At 37.8% G+C, this 16,650-nt stretch overlaps 1 protein-coding gene across 1 annotated transcript in view; it reads left to right on the plus strand.

Annotated features, from left to right (window-relative positions):
• Positions 1-16,650, plus strand: part of LOC108576517 (lachesin-like) — a 258,907-nt gene that overhangs the window by 193,743 nt on the left and 48,514 nt on the right. The window contains exons 3-4 of the mRNA XM_017939524.1: positions 12,851-13,036; positions 14,336-14,531. Of these exons, the coding sequence (XP_017795013.1) occupies positions 12,851-13,036; positions 14,336-14,531 (382 nt within the window). The remainder of the gene's footprint in view (positions 1-12,850; positions 13,037-14,335; positions 14,532-16,650) is intronic.

Consider the following 16,650-nt stretch of genomic DNA (forward strand, 5'->3'; position numbering starts at 1 on the left):
TAAGAAATTAATAGAGATAGAAAATAAGTTGGAGCATTTTCACTGTGAAAAAAGGAAAAGAGAAAAAGATGAGACACTTTTATGGGCGCAGAAGAGCCGTTGTTTCACGCGCTGAAACAATTACTCGTTTATCGCTGTTGAAGTGCACATGGCTAGCCATGAAACATGGTTCAGGTGAAACACGGTGAAGTGTACATGTTACAATATGCTGCAATGTTTACGGGGAAATACGGCTGGTAACGCGTTAAAAAATTGCTGTTGCGGAAAGCCCTTGGAGAAAGGCTCGCCGGTCTTCATGAAATTGAAATTCAACGGAATGAAGAACTCCGGGGATTGAAGATTAGACAATCGAGTGACTGATGCTCGGCTGAGGAATTTCTAATAAGATAGACGTCTTCTCTCCTGGAATTATCAAGCTTCCTGTGTCATTGCCGGAGGCTCCTATAGTCGTTCGAGTCCAGGCTCGCTGATATGCTCAAACGTTGGAACTTGATAAATATAATTATCCTTTATTTCGTTTGGCCATTTCCGTCTGATTCGAAAGTATTGTAAAATATCATTGAAAAGTGGTGTAATATAATTCTGTTAACCCTGGGAGATCCTAAAGGATGAGAATTCTTCGAACTTACAAGTGGAGAAATTTTGAATTAGAATTATTTTCTTTGTGCAAAAAATTCTTTATTGTCGTATACACCTTTAAGCTTGATATTCTAAATTTAGTATTCTGTCGCCGTTGCTGTATGTGAAAAATACTGTGCACAGAAAAAGGAAAATATGTAATTAAAAGTAAATTTAGTGCAAAAACGTATAATCTTTTTTACAAAATGTTCTAAAGCTTTCTTCAGAGAAACAATTTTGTTTTTAGTTTGAAGAAGTTTGAACGGTACCAATGCGAATATTTTTGTTCTAAGGCCACTGTTTTTGGAGATTTCAGAAGGCAAAAGTCACTTCAAAGTCATGTCGTTGTACATTTCTGAAAGCATTTTTAATATTAAACTACAATATTCGAGAGAGAAAAGTGTATGCAAGATAAAAGCATTGCAGCTCACTTCATCAGAGTTCCTGAAACACGATTAATGCTCGCGAAACGTCGGAATACTTTCTCCATAAGGACACGACTGAAAATAATTTTCTTAATTTTATCAAAAGCTACCATTAGCGTAAATTTACCAAGGACCATCGAGACGTTCGGAAAATTGAATCTAAATCGTGAAGAACTCTCCCTGTATATAATGAAGTAGCATCGCGAAGATAAAACCACGATTTAAACAGATATTTACATGAGAAGTGGTTGCAGAACTAAAAACGCAGAAAGTTGTTTAAATTGAAGGAACGTTAGACAGTTAATCAAAGTTGAAAAATGAGAGGTGGTAGGAGAAGGGAGAGAAGGCAAAGATTCATGGTATGTACGGTGAAATTGTAGCTCGTTTACCTCATGACGCAAATTACGTCGAAAGCCAGGAAGATTAAGTTAAGCCTTTGCCCCCGGACGAATGTGCATGTATCAAAGCAAACGGTTTCAAAATTCATATCTCCCTGGTACACGCCGCGAAGTAATCTGTTTAGCAGTGTAACGCGTGGCCCGCATAAAGTATCCGATGAATTCGAAACCAAAGATCCGCCCCCGCGTTCGCTTGATAATTTATGTCGAAACGAGTCCCTGTAAAAATGTCAGCTGGGCATACGTTCAACATCGAAGCCAGTTGAATACGCTTCTATATGCGGGTACTTAATCTTTATAGCAATGTGTATAGAACCATAGAGCATCGTTTCTAGACGGTTTATCGCGATGTTCAATTTCAGATTTCCCCGGGATTATTTTCTTGCGAATGTTGTACTTGATGGAATGGATAACACAGTGAGTAATTATACGTGGGAAAATGAGGCGAAAATGTGGAATAAATTTTTTCTTGAAAGGTTCGGTTTTTGGGAAAATTGAATTTAAGGAATTGCTTCTAACGAGAATTATTTTCTTGTGAATATTGTACTCGACGAAATTGAGTACACAGTGAGTAATTGTACGTGTAAAAATGAGGCGAAAATGTGGAATAAATTTTTTCTTGAATGGCTCGGTTTTTGGGAAAATTGAATTTAAGGAATTGCTTCTGACGAGGATTATTTTCTTGTGAATATTGTACTCCGCGAAATTGAATACACAGTGAGTAATTATACGTGGGAAAATGAGGCGAAAATGTGGAATAAATTTTTTCTTGAAAGGCTCGGTTTTTGGGAAAATTGAATTTAAGGAATTGCTTCTGACGAGGATTATTTTCTTGTGAATATTGTACTCCGCGAAATTGAATACACAGTGAGTAATTGTACGTGTAAAAATGAGGCGAAAATGTAGAATACAATTTTTTCTTGAAAGGCTCGGTTTTTGGGAAAATTGAATTTAAGGAGTTGCTTCTGACGAGGATTATTTTCTTGTGAATATTGTACTCCGCGAAATTGAATACACAGTGAGTAATTGTACGTGTAAAAATGAGGCGAAAATGTGGAATAAATTTTTTCTTGAAGGACTCGGTTTTTGGGAAAATTGAATTTGAAGATATATTACAAACTGTTGCTTCCGAAACTTTTATGTTGATGAGAATTATTTTCTTGTGAGTATTGTACTCGACGAAATTGAGTACACAGTGAGTAATTGTACGTGTAAAAATGAGGCGAAAATATGGAACAAAATTTTTTTGTGAAAGGCTTGGTTTTTTTGGAAAATTGAATTTGAGGAGTTGCTACAAATTGTGGATTCGGTCATACTTTTATGTTGATGAGGATTATTTTCTTGTGAGTATTGTACTCGACGAAATTGAATACACAGTGAGTAATTATACGTGTAAAAATCAAGCGAAAATATGGAACAAAATTTTTTCACGAAAAGCTCAGTTTTTGGGAAAATTGAATGTAAGGAGATGCTACAAACTGTTGCTTCTGATCACACTTTTATGTTGAACTATGGTAACATCATATTTTATAAAGAAATAGTCTACATACGCAGTAAATCTTCTGCAGTTCAAAGGAAGAATCATTATTCACTTTTATTATTTAATTTCTATAATTTCTATATGCGATGTCAATTTACTTTCCGCACTCGATTCTTAAAATTTGTGCATTATCTTTGTCACTACCCTTCCACATAATATGTATTTCTTTATGCAATATTAATTAATATACGTAATTTATTTATACGCCATTACTCCCAGACTTTCCGTTTAGCAACGAAAATATCCATTTTTAAAGCTTGTCAACATTCTTTCCGCGGCGACTGTACATGTCACAGACAGATTTTATTGTATCCAATAAAAGCGTGTTATCATCGTTCCAAAAGATTGTTAAATCCAGACCGATAGAATAGAATAAAAATGGTCCATTCTTCGAAAGCATCGCGTCTGATTTATCTATTTCATTTTCTATCTATCATTGGTCAAGTGTACGTAACATTGGCTATAAACGCGAAGAAAAACTTGAATCTCTTGTTTATCGACAGGATTTTACAGTTTCGTGATATATATATTAGTTATAAAAAAAATTATCGAAGAAAAGGCTATAACTCGAAAATACGACGATTCGATCGTTTTTCAATATTGAATTCCGAGTTGAAACGTATCAAGATTATGATTCTCAGTGATAACTTGTTAGCTGTTTTACTACGAAATTGTACGCATTTCAATGTGTAAAGGAAAATAATCGATTGTTCATATTAACGAATCGGGCTTAATTTTTTCTTTTTAATATTGCATTTGTTCGTTGAATTACTAAAACTTTTAGAAAACGAAAAATTAGAAGTACTATGATAGAGTAGGTTCACAGCTTAAAAAGTTTGAAAGAAAGTAAAACAGTGGGTGAATTGAATTGCTAGATTTAGATGCAAACTGAAACCATCCATTTGATAGACGATTGCCCCGTCAATTAAGCAACCCAATCTATCAATAAATTCCTCCTCCTTAAGCCTATAATTCGAATTGGTTACTACAGACACCACAACACCTACAGTTGTATATCGAAGCCAGTAAACCTGTATTCACAGGAACAACCCAACTCGCGTTCAGGATTATGGGTTCGATTGTTCTGAAATAGGAACAGAAACGAAACGAAACAGCAGAGATACAACTTTTTTTTTAATAATTCTGGAAATACAACGAAACAACATTACTCGTTACTAATTACAAACTTTGACTTTAACAAAAAAATGTGCTAGTAATGTAAAAAATTGCAGGTAAGGAATTATTGTATATAATCTGTAAAATTTGAAATTAGAGATAATAGCAGCTCGAAGAAATTTTAAATTTTCAGAGCTTTTCGAGATGAACTTTCGACGCTGACTGTACGGAATGATTCGAGTGCAAAATATGAACGCTTTGTGGTCATCTTCTTTATATTTACGATCAGTAAAGTTTGAAAGCAGAGATAATACCAACTCAAAGAAATTTGAAATTTTCAGAGCTTCTTCTGTTGAACTTTTAATACTACAGAGTGATTCGAGTGCAAAATATATCCACTCTTTACGATTGCAATCAGTACAATTTAGAAATAGAGATAATACCAATTCAAAGAAATTTTCCTAAAGAAATTTGAAATTTTCAGAGCTTCTCGAGTTCAACTTTCAATGCTACAGAGTGATTCGAGTGCAAAATATTAATGCTTCAGCTTTGCAATCAGTAAAATTTAAAAATAAAGATAATCCCAACTCAAAGAAATTTTCCCAAAGAAATTTGAAATTTTCAGAGCTTCTCGAATTAAACTTCCAAAAGCTGACTCTATTGCGCCGCACGCAAATTCACGTGGACTCGCCTCGGTCTGGCGGATTATAGCCATAAAAATCATTAGTCACCTTTGGCCTAACCTCACTTCGGCCGATCAGACCCCCCTTGGTCTACCATGCGCCGCGCGAACGTCATTGTTCTTCTGGTCATAAAACGCCTCGGTCTGGCGGATTATAGCCATAAAAATCATTAGTCACCTTTGGCCTAACCTCACTTCGGCCGATCAGACCCCCCTTGGTCTACCATGCGCCGCGCGAACGTCATTGTTCGCGCCCGCGGTAGGTTTTTCTGGACATAAAACGGTACCGCTTTCGGGGCTGACAATTTTGCATTAACAAATTCGGTCCCCCGAAAGCGGCTCGCAGGCATCCCCTTCTCCGAAGAAACGCGCTGCGGGCGCAAGGAGAGGGTTGTTGCTACCATTTAGGCACCCTGATTGGTGAATGTCCACTTCACAAAAATGTATAAAGAACGAACTCACCCTCGTCCGTCAGGTCAGATCACGAATAAAGTTCAACTAAACGTGAACAAAAAAGAACAGTCTCTATATACCTTCTCAACGAGGTTCCGAATAGTTAAGTCAAGACTGAACCGCAGCGAGTTCAGAACCGAACAAGGTCGAACGCTCGCAACAGACTCAACAAAGTGAGTGACAGCTTTATATTCGTCAATTTCACCTATCGAAATTCATCTTCCAATAACTTACGAATAAATTCCCTATTCCCTCGCACATCTTCCTCCCCCCAAATTCCACCCTAACACTCAATCACCAATCCTAACGCAATTCGCTCTAATCCAAAAATAAACACGCTAACATCGTGAACATTTGAAAAAGGAGATCAGCCGTCAACCACGTAACGAGCTCTAACAAGCCGTGCAACCCTTTCGCGGGACACGATCGGTCCAGTCGATGATGACGGGAAAAATGATCGTCGCATGTAACAGGACGCGTAAGCCGTAGTGTCGTGCGTGTCACGCGACGCGATCGGTTAATCGCGTGGTGCTGCGTGTGTAAACGCACGTACGGGTGAGTGCGTTTCACTGTAACTGCTCCGAGCCGTTCCCACCGTGTAGTAATAAATTCTAACATTTTAAAGTTGTCCCCGGTGGCCGAGCAAAAAGCAACAGCGGGAGCAAACTACTCGGTGAAATCGCGCCGGCGTAAAGCCGGTTACCACCGTGCCAGAAACGTGAAAGTGGACGAGTACGATAGGAGAAGAGGAAGAAGAACACGAAGGGAGCACAGTCGAATGGAAAGAAGCGGAAAGAAGAAACAACATTAGACAAAGCAGAAGGAAAAAAGGGAAAGATGGGTTGGCTGATCAAACGAGGGGAAGAAGAGGACGAAGCATCAGGATGCGAAGTAAAGGAAGATCGAGCCCTGTGAAACTTTTAATTAGCGAGCTTATCCATTTATCTGCATGCTGTTGAAAGGAACAGCCGTAGCTCGCTACCGAAAACAGAAGTCGAGAAAATAAAAGCGCGGATGCGAGCGGTGTGTACAAGTGGCTGTCGGATCGGACAGTGAGAAAGAGAAAGAGAAGGTCTCTGAGACAGAGAAAACTAAGGGAGAAGATGGAAAAGGAGGACAAGTACGGTGGAAGGACTTAAAGGGTAGCCGAGAAAAGGTAGGAGTAGGAGGTTGGAGAACGGAGCGAGAAGATGGCGGGAAATAAACGAGGTGTGGTAGACTGGACCGAGGCTCCTGATCCCACAATGCGCCACAATAGAGCGCCGACGATGGTTTTGCATATGAAAGAGGGCCGAGAATGGAGACCGCGAGAGATAGGTGCACGTAGTGTGATATTATATCTGACTAGGGTTCCACGTCTCCACTCCTCTCTCTCACCCTTTCCCCTCCCTACTGTTTCTCTCTTCTTCATCTTTCGCCCCCGTTCTGTCGTCGTCTTTCCATGCCTTCCATCGACCTCTTATCCTCTCTCTCTCTCTGTATATGTACGCTCGCTATTTCTCTTCTCTTTTCTTCATCCCCCTATTTTTATTTTTTTCTCCGTTTCCCCTCTACCCCCGTCGGCGACATTGCTGAAGGAAGGTAGGACGGTCGTAAGTTGAAAATGCGTAAGGGAAACTGCATTAGGCGAGGGGGCGTCTTTTCGCTTAAGATAAACTCGTTTCCATAGAGCCCGAGCCCTTTAAAGTCGTGGCCCGCTCATTGTGCTGCAAATTTGCGATCTCTTGCGCCCCGGCGAGAGAGATGCTACGTCTCTACGTTTCGCCCAGGATTATATCGGAACCCTTCTACGGCATGTCGGGAGAAGAAGAAAAAAGAAAGGGGCAGGATTTCGCTGCCGAACGGGCGAAGAGGTTTTTCCGAACGAGAAAAGGGTTTCCCTTCTTCCGCTTCTTCTTCTTCTTCGTCTTTCGCGTCTCCGCGATATCTAGCAGGAGGAGATCGTTCCGTGACTTTCGACTTTCTGTGAATATTTCGAGCCGGGGGAGCGGCACGACGGCGGCAGCTCGTTGCCTGATCGAAAGAAAGGGGTGGAGTCCTTTTTCCCTTCGGTGAAACGGCCAAGCGTTTCGCGTTTCAACGCAGTTTTCTTAGGGGGCTGTGCGCGAGGGTTGAGTTTATTGCGGCTTGCGAGGCAAGTTCGTTTCAATAGAGAAATAATGTAAGCGATAGGAAGGTAGGTTAAATGTGAATGGTTGATGATACAGGTGGTGAATTTTACGGCACTGCGGTAAGTTAATGAAACTGGATTATGCGTTGCGTTGGTTTGGTATTAGGCGTTTCATGACTTTTACGAGGGGAAGTTTGAAGGAGGAATTTTGTGGAAAGTTTGAATTACATGTAATTAATGATCAAATGTAAACATTGTCAATTGTTCGTTCTTTTTTTGGTTTTAAAGATATTTCGTTGTTAAAAGTTTATTTCTTGTTTTTCATATTGTGAGAATGATGACAAAGGAATGAGCGAAACTATGATTTTTATCGTGGAAGTTTGAAGGAGGAATTTTGTGGAAAGTTTGAATTACATGTAATTAATGATCAAATGTAAACATTGTCAATTGTTCGTTCTTTTTTTGGTTTTAAAGATATTTCGTTGTTAAAAGTTTATTTCTTGTTTTTCATATTGTGAGAATGATGACAAAGGAATGAGCGAAACTATGATTTTTATCGTGGAAGCATCACCGCAAATCGAAAAGTATCAAGCAATATGCCAGCAGATATCGGCTTCTGGACCTTTGTTCGAAATTTAATCAATACTCTTAAAGCAAGCACGTGCACGTGCAAAGTCGAATGAAATTAATTATGCGAGGGATTATTGTGCTGTTCGAAATAATTAAGGAGACACGTTATCGAAAATGTAGGAAATGTCACGCAGTTTGTTAATAATTTGATGTGCCAAACATTTCTGATTTATCTCTGGTTTATTTTCCTATTTCACACTGATTCTACTTTTTTATTGTCAAATTACGCTCAAAACACAATTCGAGAGATTAACACAGTTTCCAAACTCTGTTTTACTTTCTTTTCTCACGCTGATTCTACTTTTTTAATCTCAAATTCAGTCGAAATTAATTCAAGAGATTAACGCTGTTTCCGAACTCTGCCTTACTTTTTTATTGTCAAATTACAGTTAAAACACAATTCGAGAGATTAACACGGTTCCCAAGCTCTGTCTTACTTTCTTATTTCACGCTGATTCTACTTTTTTAATCTGAAATTCAGTTAAAATTAATTCGAGAGATTAACACAGTTCCCAAACTCTGCCTTACTTTCTTATTTCACGCTGGCTCTACTTGTTTACTTTCAAATTCACTCAGAATACAATTTCAAAAATTAACTCAATTCCCAAAAACACTGTACAATCCTTCACCCCAATCGAATTTCCACCTCCTATTTAAATCTCCTTCAAACTGTTAGATTTATCAGTCAGTTAGATATAACAAAAATTAATCTAACGCCTTACTAGGAAGTACTTTTGTATACGTTCGGAGAAATCCGTTTATCCTTACCACCTCTGTTTAGTGAAGATCTAAATGTTTATGATACGTGACAAAAGGCCCTTCGTTCCCAAGCAGGGTCGTAGGCAATATTAGGGCGTTGCGTAGGAGTATTCTCAGTCCGCAGACAGTGCTCTTACCATCAAGTAGAAAAGCGAACCTTCCCTGTGTCCAATAAAAGTTTACAGTTTAAAATAAGGATTATTAATTATTTAACAACCAATACAAACAGACATTACTCAACAAGGTACAAACTACAAAATGAATCACTGTTCCCTTAAAAAAGAAAACCAAAAAAAAAAAACAACAAAACTCCACCGTAATTATTTCGAAGAGTGCCAATAAACGCGCCTAAAATCCCTACAGACGATCGCACGCCTGCATTACCTCTGCTCTCTCGAGATCTCGAAATAGGTCGACGATTAATCACTGATCGACGAATCCACCCGAAAGAATCACTCGTTGAAAAGAAGGACGGTGTAGTAGCAAAAGGAGCATCACAGATATAGAAGAAGCAGGAGAGAGAGAGAGAAGGAACGACGAAGGGGTGGAAAAGTGGCATAAATGTTTCAGAATCGCGAGCATCTGTCGTCCGGAGGACTTTTTCAGTTCCCGAAGAGAGCTCGTTTTTGGAGCTGCTCAGGATGGCGGAGAGCAAGTAGAAGGAAGAGGAGAAGGGGGTTTACTATCCTCGTATAATGTATTATAAGTGGAGGCACTCACAGGGCCGTCACTACCAAACACTCAGAGCCCTCCTCCCTACCTTCTCTAGCTTCTATCCACCAGTTCGTCTCTCCCTCTCTCACACTCTATCACTCTATCTCTATCTATCCTCTCTGCCCACCTCCTTCCCGGTGAACCCCTCCAACGTTAAGGCTTCTCTGTACACTCCGCTTTCGAGTTATCGATAAGAACCGCAGACCTCTTTTGTTGGTTGATAGATAGCCTTTCAAAGCGACGCGAGGTCAAATATTCGACATGCCGCCGGTTCAATTTCGTGCCAATAATATCTATGCGAAATAAGGGCCGGAAGCCACCGTTCAAGCCGCTTTTCCCCGAAAACTTCGCGTACATCCCCCTCTCTCTCCCTCCACCCTCCGACGGTATATCGGTGTTTTATTCGGGAGAGAAACGTTGACGTTTGAAAATGAATTTTCCGGGGTCGCCGGTTTGCGATTCTTTCTTTTGTACGACAGAACGGGAGATGTACTTTCAGAATTGCGGTGATACCGTTCTGTTTTGTGGGATTGTCGAGATGTTTCCCTGATGAACGATTTTTTTCTTTTTTTACCTTTCTTTTATTTTATTTCGTTCTCTGGATTGTTTGATATTTAAAATTGCGAATGATAGATTTTACGATAAGAAATTAACATTCGTTGGAACTCTTTTTTTTCAGTCTGTGTTGTATTATAGGTTTCATTTTTTTTTTTTAATTATTGCGTTTGGTTTTTTGGATTGTTCAATGTTCAAAATTGCGAATGACATATCTTATGATAAGAAATTATTTGATTTTGTTCCTTGAATTGTTTGATATTTAATAATTGTGATTTACGGTAAGAAATTAACGTTCGTCGATGACAAAAGGTAATGAAAATATCAACAGAATGATTTTCAGTTAATTAAAATAGACCGAGCAATGTCAAAATCTGGCAAGCATCGGGTACTACAATTAAACAAAGAACTAATTAATTGAAGTAATTAATTTTATAATACGAAAAAATTGCCTCGCTGCTATTACAAATCTTGCGTAAGAACGTAATTGCAGGTTCTCTTTTTACATCGCCAGATATCGTTATTTAAAAAATTAAATCTGAAACCTTTTATGGAAACGGAATAAGAGAATTTAATAATTCAAGCTACTTGATTGAAAAGGGGAGAAAAGAGACGAAACTCTGAATACGTGTTTCGAAGGAAAGGGGATACAAAACGAAACCAAAAGTTATCTACTTTTTACAACAACAAAATGTTCGTGAAAAAAGGAACAGATAAAAGCTAGTAGCCTCATATCCAGAAAATGCTGGTTTCAGGAGTGTACAGGAATATAAGAGATTGAAATTTTGGGTTGAAAGCACGTAAATTTGCGGAAGGAAAAAGAGAAACTCGCTATTAATTCTTCTTTTAATACTTGTTCTAAAAAGAGAAAAAAAAATACAGACATTTGAAGAAAATAATCAAATAAGTCGAATTAATCAAACAACGTGATTAATGCACACAATTGATATCCTTCCGCAAGTGTATGAATTTCAAAAGGAACCGGCTCATTTTTCATCAGAACGAAACTGATTAAACCTTCGCAGGGTTTGAGAATTTCGTCCAGAAATGAAGCATGCTCGAATTCAAAAGGAAAACTAACCTGGGTTATCCACGTGTGACAAACCTTGATTACTCTTCAAAGAAATTTTCGCACTCGTCAGGTTTAATCTGCCGCGATTTCTCAGAATTCAAAATTACCCCGTTTAATCGGAGTGGAAATTTAATTGGAATTAATTTTTTTTTTTTTTTTCAGAAGTAAAATAGCGCGACAGATATCCTCGCAGCTATGAAATGTAAGATAAGTCACGCAATTGGGACGAGTCGTATTTTTCCGTTTAAGATAGAAAAAACTGACAGAAAGAAAAACTGTATGGCGTGGCAAAATTTATCGTGCTGTAATTTCGCGTTTTTTATGCGAGAGTTGCGTTACATGCACACAGTTTCTCAGTGCAGAACTTCTCTTTGATTATTCGATTCGTTTGCCGTTTCTCGCGTAACGATAATAAAGTGCAATGATAAAAGAAGATACCTATTTCGAATTTGTAAATTTTTCGTTGCAAAATTCGTGTGATTGTTGAACTCGTTTTATTTTGTTTCGTTAAAAATTTGAAATATTTCTTTAAACATCCTTTTTTATACTCTTTCATTGCCGTATTGCAAATTAATAATTATTTATCAATTTTTCAAGTTTGGCACTTATAGGGTTTTCTTCAAGAATTTTTCAATTACGCTCTAACTACACATACATACATCGATAAAAATGATAAATCTCTCAACTGACACATAATTAAAAAAAATATATCAAATGACATAGCTGTCAATTTTCTTTTCTAAAATTCGCATTTATTTTCCAATTGCGTTCAAATCAAAGATATTCGTATCTGGAGACACTAATAATAATTGTTTGTCAATTTTTCAATTTTGCATTTGTTGTGTTTTTTTCGAGAACACTTCAATTTCGTTCTAACTGCACACGCATACATCGGTAAAAATGATAAAACTTCCAAATGACTCACACTTAAAAAAAAAAAAAAGAATAGTAAATGCCTTCAATTTTCTCCTCTAAAATTCGCATTTATTTTCCAATATTTTCCAATTGCGTTCAAATCAAAAATATTCGTATCTAGAGACACTAATAATAATTGTTTGTCAATTTTTCAATTTTGCATTTGTAGTGTTTTTTTCGAGAACTCTTCAATTTCGTTCTAACTGCACACGCATACATCGATAAAAATGATAAAACTTCCAAATGACTCATACTTAAAAACAAAAAAAAAATAGTAAATGACATAGCTTTCAATTTTCTTCTCTAAAATTCGCATTTATTTTCCACTCCAATATTCTCCAATTGCGTTCAAATAAAAAATGTTCGTATCTAGAGACACTAATAATAATTACTTGTCAATTTTTCAATTTTGCACTTACAGTGTTTTCTCTAAGAACTCTTCAATTATGTTCTAACTGCACACGCATACATCGGTAAAAATGATAAAACTTCCAAATGACTCATACTTAAAAAAAAAAAAAGAATAGTAAATGACACAGCCTTCAATTTTCTCCTCTAAAATCCGCATTTACTTTCCAATATTTTCCAATTGCGTTCAAATCAATACCCCGTGTAAAATATCACCGGCAAGCGCGACAAATTCAAAACTTTTTCGAGCATACTTCATTCCCGCCGCGAGGCGTCCGGAACAAACGTGGGATCTCCCGCAGAGTAAACTGTACGCGCATCTATTTAGCAATTAAGGCATTAAAGCACCGAGCTTGTGCATATTGTTAGCGATAAGCCGGTGGCCACGCAAGCGGCCCCGTGCACAAATGTACGAAAAAGGTGGAATGTGTTAAGAAATGGGTTTGTGAGGCCAGGTGGCGTGGATCAAAGCGGACACCAAGGCGATCCTGGCGATTCAAGAGAGCGTGATCACGGACAACTCGCGTTTATCAGCGACACACACTGACTACAACACGTGGACGTTTAGCATTCGCGGAGTAAGGCCAGAAGATCGAGGCATTTATATGTGCCAGGTGAACACGGATCCTATGAAGAGCCAGGTATGGAAAGACTATCCTTCACGAATAGAGCGAGTGTACGATAAAGAAAAAAAAAAAAAGAAAGAAAGAGATGAAATAAAGAAAGAAGGAAAGAGGAAAGAGAAATCCGGGTCAGATTTTTATTGTACGCGATGCATTCGCATGGAGGGCATTCATTTTAAAGTGAAATCCGTTCTCTGCTTGGTGGAAGTAGTGTTTTCCACCAGCCTGCTCTGCACAGGGGGCAGCTAAATTCCGCAGAATTATGTTCTGAAATTTTGGTGGAATTTGCATCCTTGAAATACGACGATCTGTCGTTGTTTTCCGGGCTTAGTTAATACACCCGCTTGATAATCCGACGTCTTCAGCTCCAACGGTCGAAGAATGACGCTCTAATTGCATGGTTCACATACCTCGATCTAGAAATTCGACAAATGGCAGATTGACAGTTTTTTATTTGTCTTTGCGAATGGTTAAGTACTTTGGATATTTCTGAGTTTTAAATTCAATTAATCTAATTATCGTCGTAACGTTTGTTTAATGCTCTTTCTAAACAGATTGCAAATGCTTTAATCGGTGAAAAGTAAAATTTCACTTAGAACTGGAATATAGTTTTTGAAATATTAACGCGAAATTCAATACCATCCTCTACTTCTATTTTTATCGTTTCTTGAAACGAGTAGATTAATTGAATACGTGAGAAGAAGAAATGAAAAATTCATTTTTTGGGAAAATCAAGGAAATTGATTTGCAGGTAAATTAATGATTGAAACGGAGAACCTTTCTATTTTAAATTTATGCTTCAGAATTTTGAAATAATTTTAGTAAATAGCGAAATAGCTGTGGTTATCACAGTTCAATTTTTATCTCTTCTTCAATTGAAAACCTTAATCAAACAGCTGAGAAGAAGAAATAAAAAATTCCACTGCACCTTTTTTGGGGAAAATCAAAGAAACTGATTTTCAAAAGGAAAAACTATTCATTATGACGTTATCCTTCACAATTTCAAAATACAATAATTTCAGTAAATAACTAGCCATAGCTATCTCCATCACAGTTCAATTTTCATCTATTCTTCGACCAAGGAGCTTAATTAAATAGATAAAAAGAAGAAGAAGAAGAAATAAAAAATTTCACTGCACCTTCTTTCCAGAAATTGAAAATAAAAAGATTCTTCAAGATCAAAATAATTTTAGTTCAATTTGACCTAAGTATGGAATCTCTTCTTTCCTCTTCTCGCCCGTTCAATTTTACTTCCCCACGCTATTTCTCATTGCTTCACAATACAACTAACGATCCATCGATACGTTCAATTTGCAGAGTGCGTTTCTAGAAGTGGTGATACCGCCGGACATAATATCGGAGGAGACCTCGAACGATCTAATGGTACCTGAGGGCGGTTCCGCGAAGTTGGTGTGCAAAGCTCGCGGCTATCCAAAGCCTGAGATCGTTTGGAAGCGGGAAGATGGCGCAGAGATTATTTCCCGTGCCGGACTTGCCGGTGGTAAAACGAAAAGTAAGCACATGTGTACGTATATAAAATTACACCCGTTATAACGAAGCGGCTGTATTCGATTTCCATCTTGATTAGGTCTCAAATCGCGACAAACAAACATTTTACAGCCGTGCTTCTGGAAAGTGATCATTGTTTCCGAAAGTAATCCCCCTTTGTCTGTCACGTTTCAATAAATGAATATGTAACTGGAGTTAAGTGAGAACGCTTTTGGCTTTTGTGAATAATTTTTCTCGTATTCTATTAAAGCAATTGTTTCGATACTCGAAAATTTTAAATAACTCTTGGAACCGTTGTACGAGATGTATAAACCTATGGTTTCGTTATTTTTCTTTCATGTATATACAGGGTGTCCTAATTTTTTCGGAGCAAACTTTGTCAGTATGTTCTATGGGTATAGGTAAAAGAAAAATGTTATATGAACATAGGTCGTTCGAAGCTTCGTTAAAAAGTTATAGGAAAATTACGAAATACGAAAGAAGTTGTAACAAACTTGCGGTTGCCATGGATACGAGACAAAAATGGCAGAAGTTACATTGGACATCTTCAGTGACCTTAGTAAACACAATTCCTATTTTGTGCCATAACCTTAAATTCGTTACAATTTTCTTCGAATTTCGTATTATTGTTATAACTTTTTAACGAAGCTTCAAACGACCTATGTATATATAACATTTTCTTCTCGTGTATGCCCATAGAACACACTGGCAAAGTTTGATCAAAAAGAATTCGGACACCCGGTATATGAGGATTTACTGGAAATTCCATCGAAACTATTCTTCGGAAGGTTCTTCTCTTCCCGTATTGTCGGAATTTTGTGATCTTTCAGCAAATATTTTCACGCGGGGGTGTACGGGGGGGGAGGGCGAAACATGAACGATCTTGAAATCGAAGGTGCCACATATTTTAAATCGCAGTCAATTGACAGTGAATAAAGCGGGGATTTATCCGGCACTTGGGTCGATTCGAGTATGCGAAAAGATTGAGAAATGGCGATGCCAATGATGCGTATATAATATGGTAATATGTTTCCGATATAAGTAGAGTGGCTCGTAAAACAGCGGACTGAGATTGGAAAACAGGGGTAATACCCGGGGTTCGAGGCCAATTCGTCAACGTTACCCGGTACGTTTAAATTCATAAATCGTAACTTTTCGGCAGGGGAGAGCTGTTTTTTCCTTCCTTCGAATTAAAAGTGCAGCGTCGACGAAAATTTACTCGCGGGAAACGGTCGAAATCCGATGTCCCGATTTATTTAGAACTGTTTACCCAAATTTCGTCGCGTAACTTAAACCTAACCTAACTCGCGTAAATTTCTTTCGACGTTTGAAATTATTAAAAAAATTCCGCGAAAAAATTCCATCTTGCATGGGAAAAGTATATTTCCATTCGAATGTTGAATTATTCTACGAGAAATTTTTCCTAATAACGTTTAATAAATTCCGTCGTTTACTGTTCTTTTTTTCTTCTTTTTTCCTCCAACCAATTTTCCGTTTCAACGATATGTTAAATTATAAATCCCACATATTTTCCTAGCTCAATCATTGGAAATTGGTCGTAAAATATTCGATAGGTGAGAATTCTTCTATGTAGCCATAGAATTCGCGGGTGAAACTTTCCTTCGAGATAGTTCGCTCGCATCGAATCACGCGAATATTCGCGAACGGTGACACTTATCGAAGTGACGGTTTAAGCTGAATTACCAGTAGACACTGAACGAACGGATAATTTAACGCTCGTGGTATAATAAAATGTGAACATGTCAGGTTTCGTAGATTGCTGATTGGTCACGTGAGAAATGAGACATCAACTTGTAGTAAAATATAATATGCCACGCTTGTTTCTTCAACTTTCTTCTATATAGATGTGCATATACACGTTTCTTCTTAAATGGCGAGATGTTGGAAACAATTTGAAAAGGAAACTTTTCACAGCGTGGACTTATGGTACACGCATCGCATTTTGCAGTGTTCTCTCGTTTTCTTTTCTTTTAGGTGTTCTCGAAATTATTTCATTTCTTACATTTGCGTGTATACGGACTTTGTAGAGAAGAATTTGAGGTTAGGTGCATACTTTTGTGAGATTTTGGTAGTTGATCAGCGAGTCGACACACTTTAATCAC

This window comes from Habropoda laboriosa, unplaced genomic scaffold (assembly GCF_001263275.1).
Source record: "Habropoda laboriosa isolate 0110345459 unplaced genomic scaffold, ASM126327v1 scaffold376, whole genome shotgun sequence".
NCBI lineage: Eukaryota > Metazoa > Arthropoda > Insecta > Hymenoptera > Apidae > Habropoda > Habropoda laboriosa.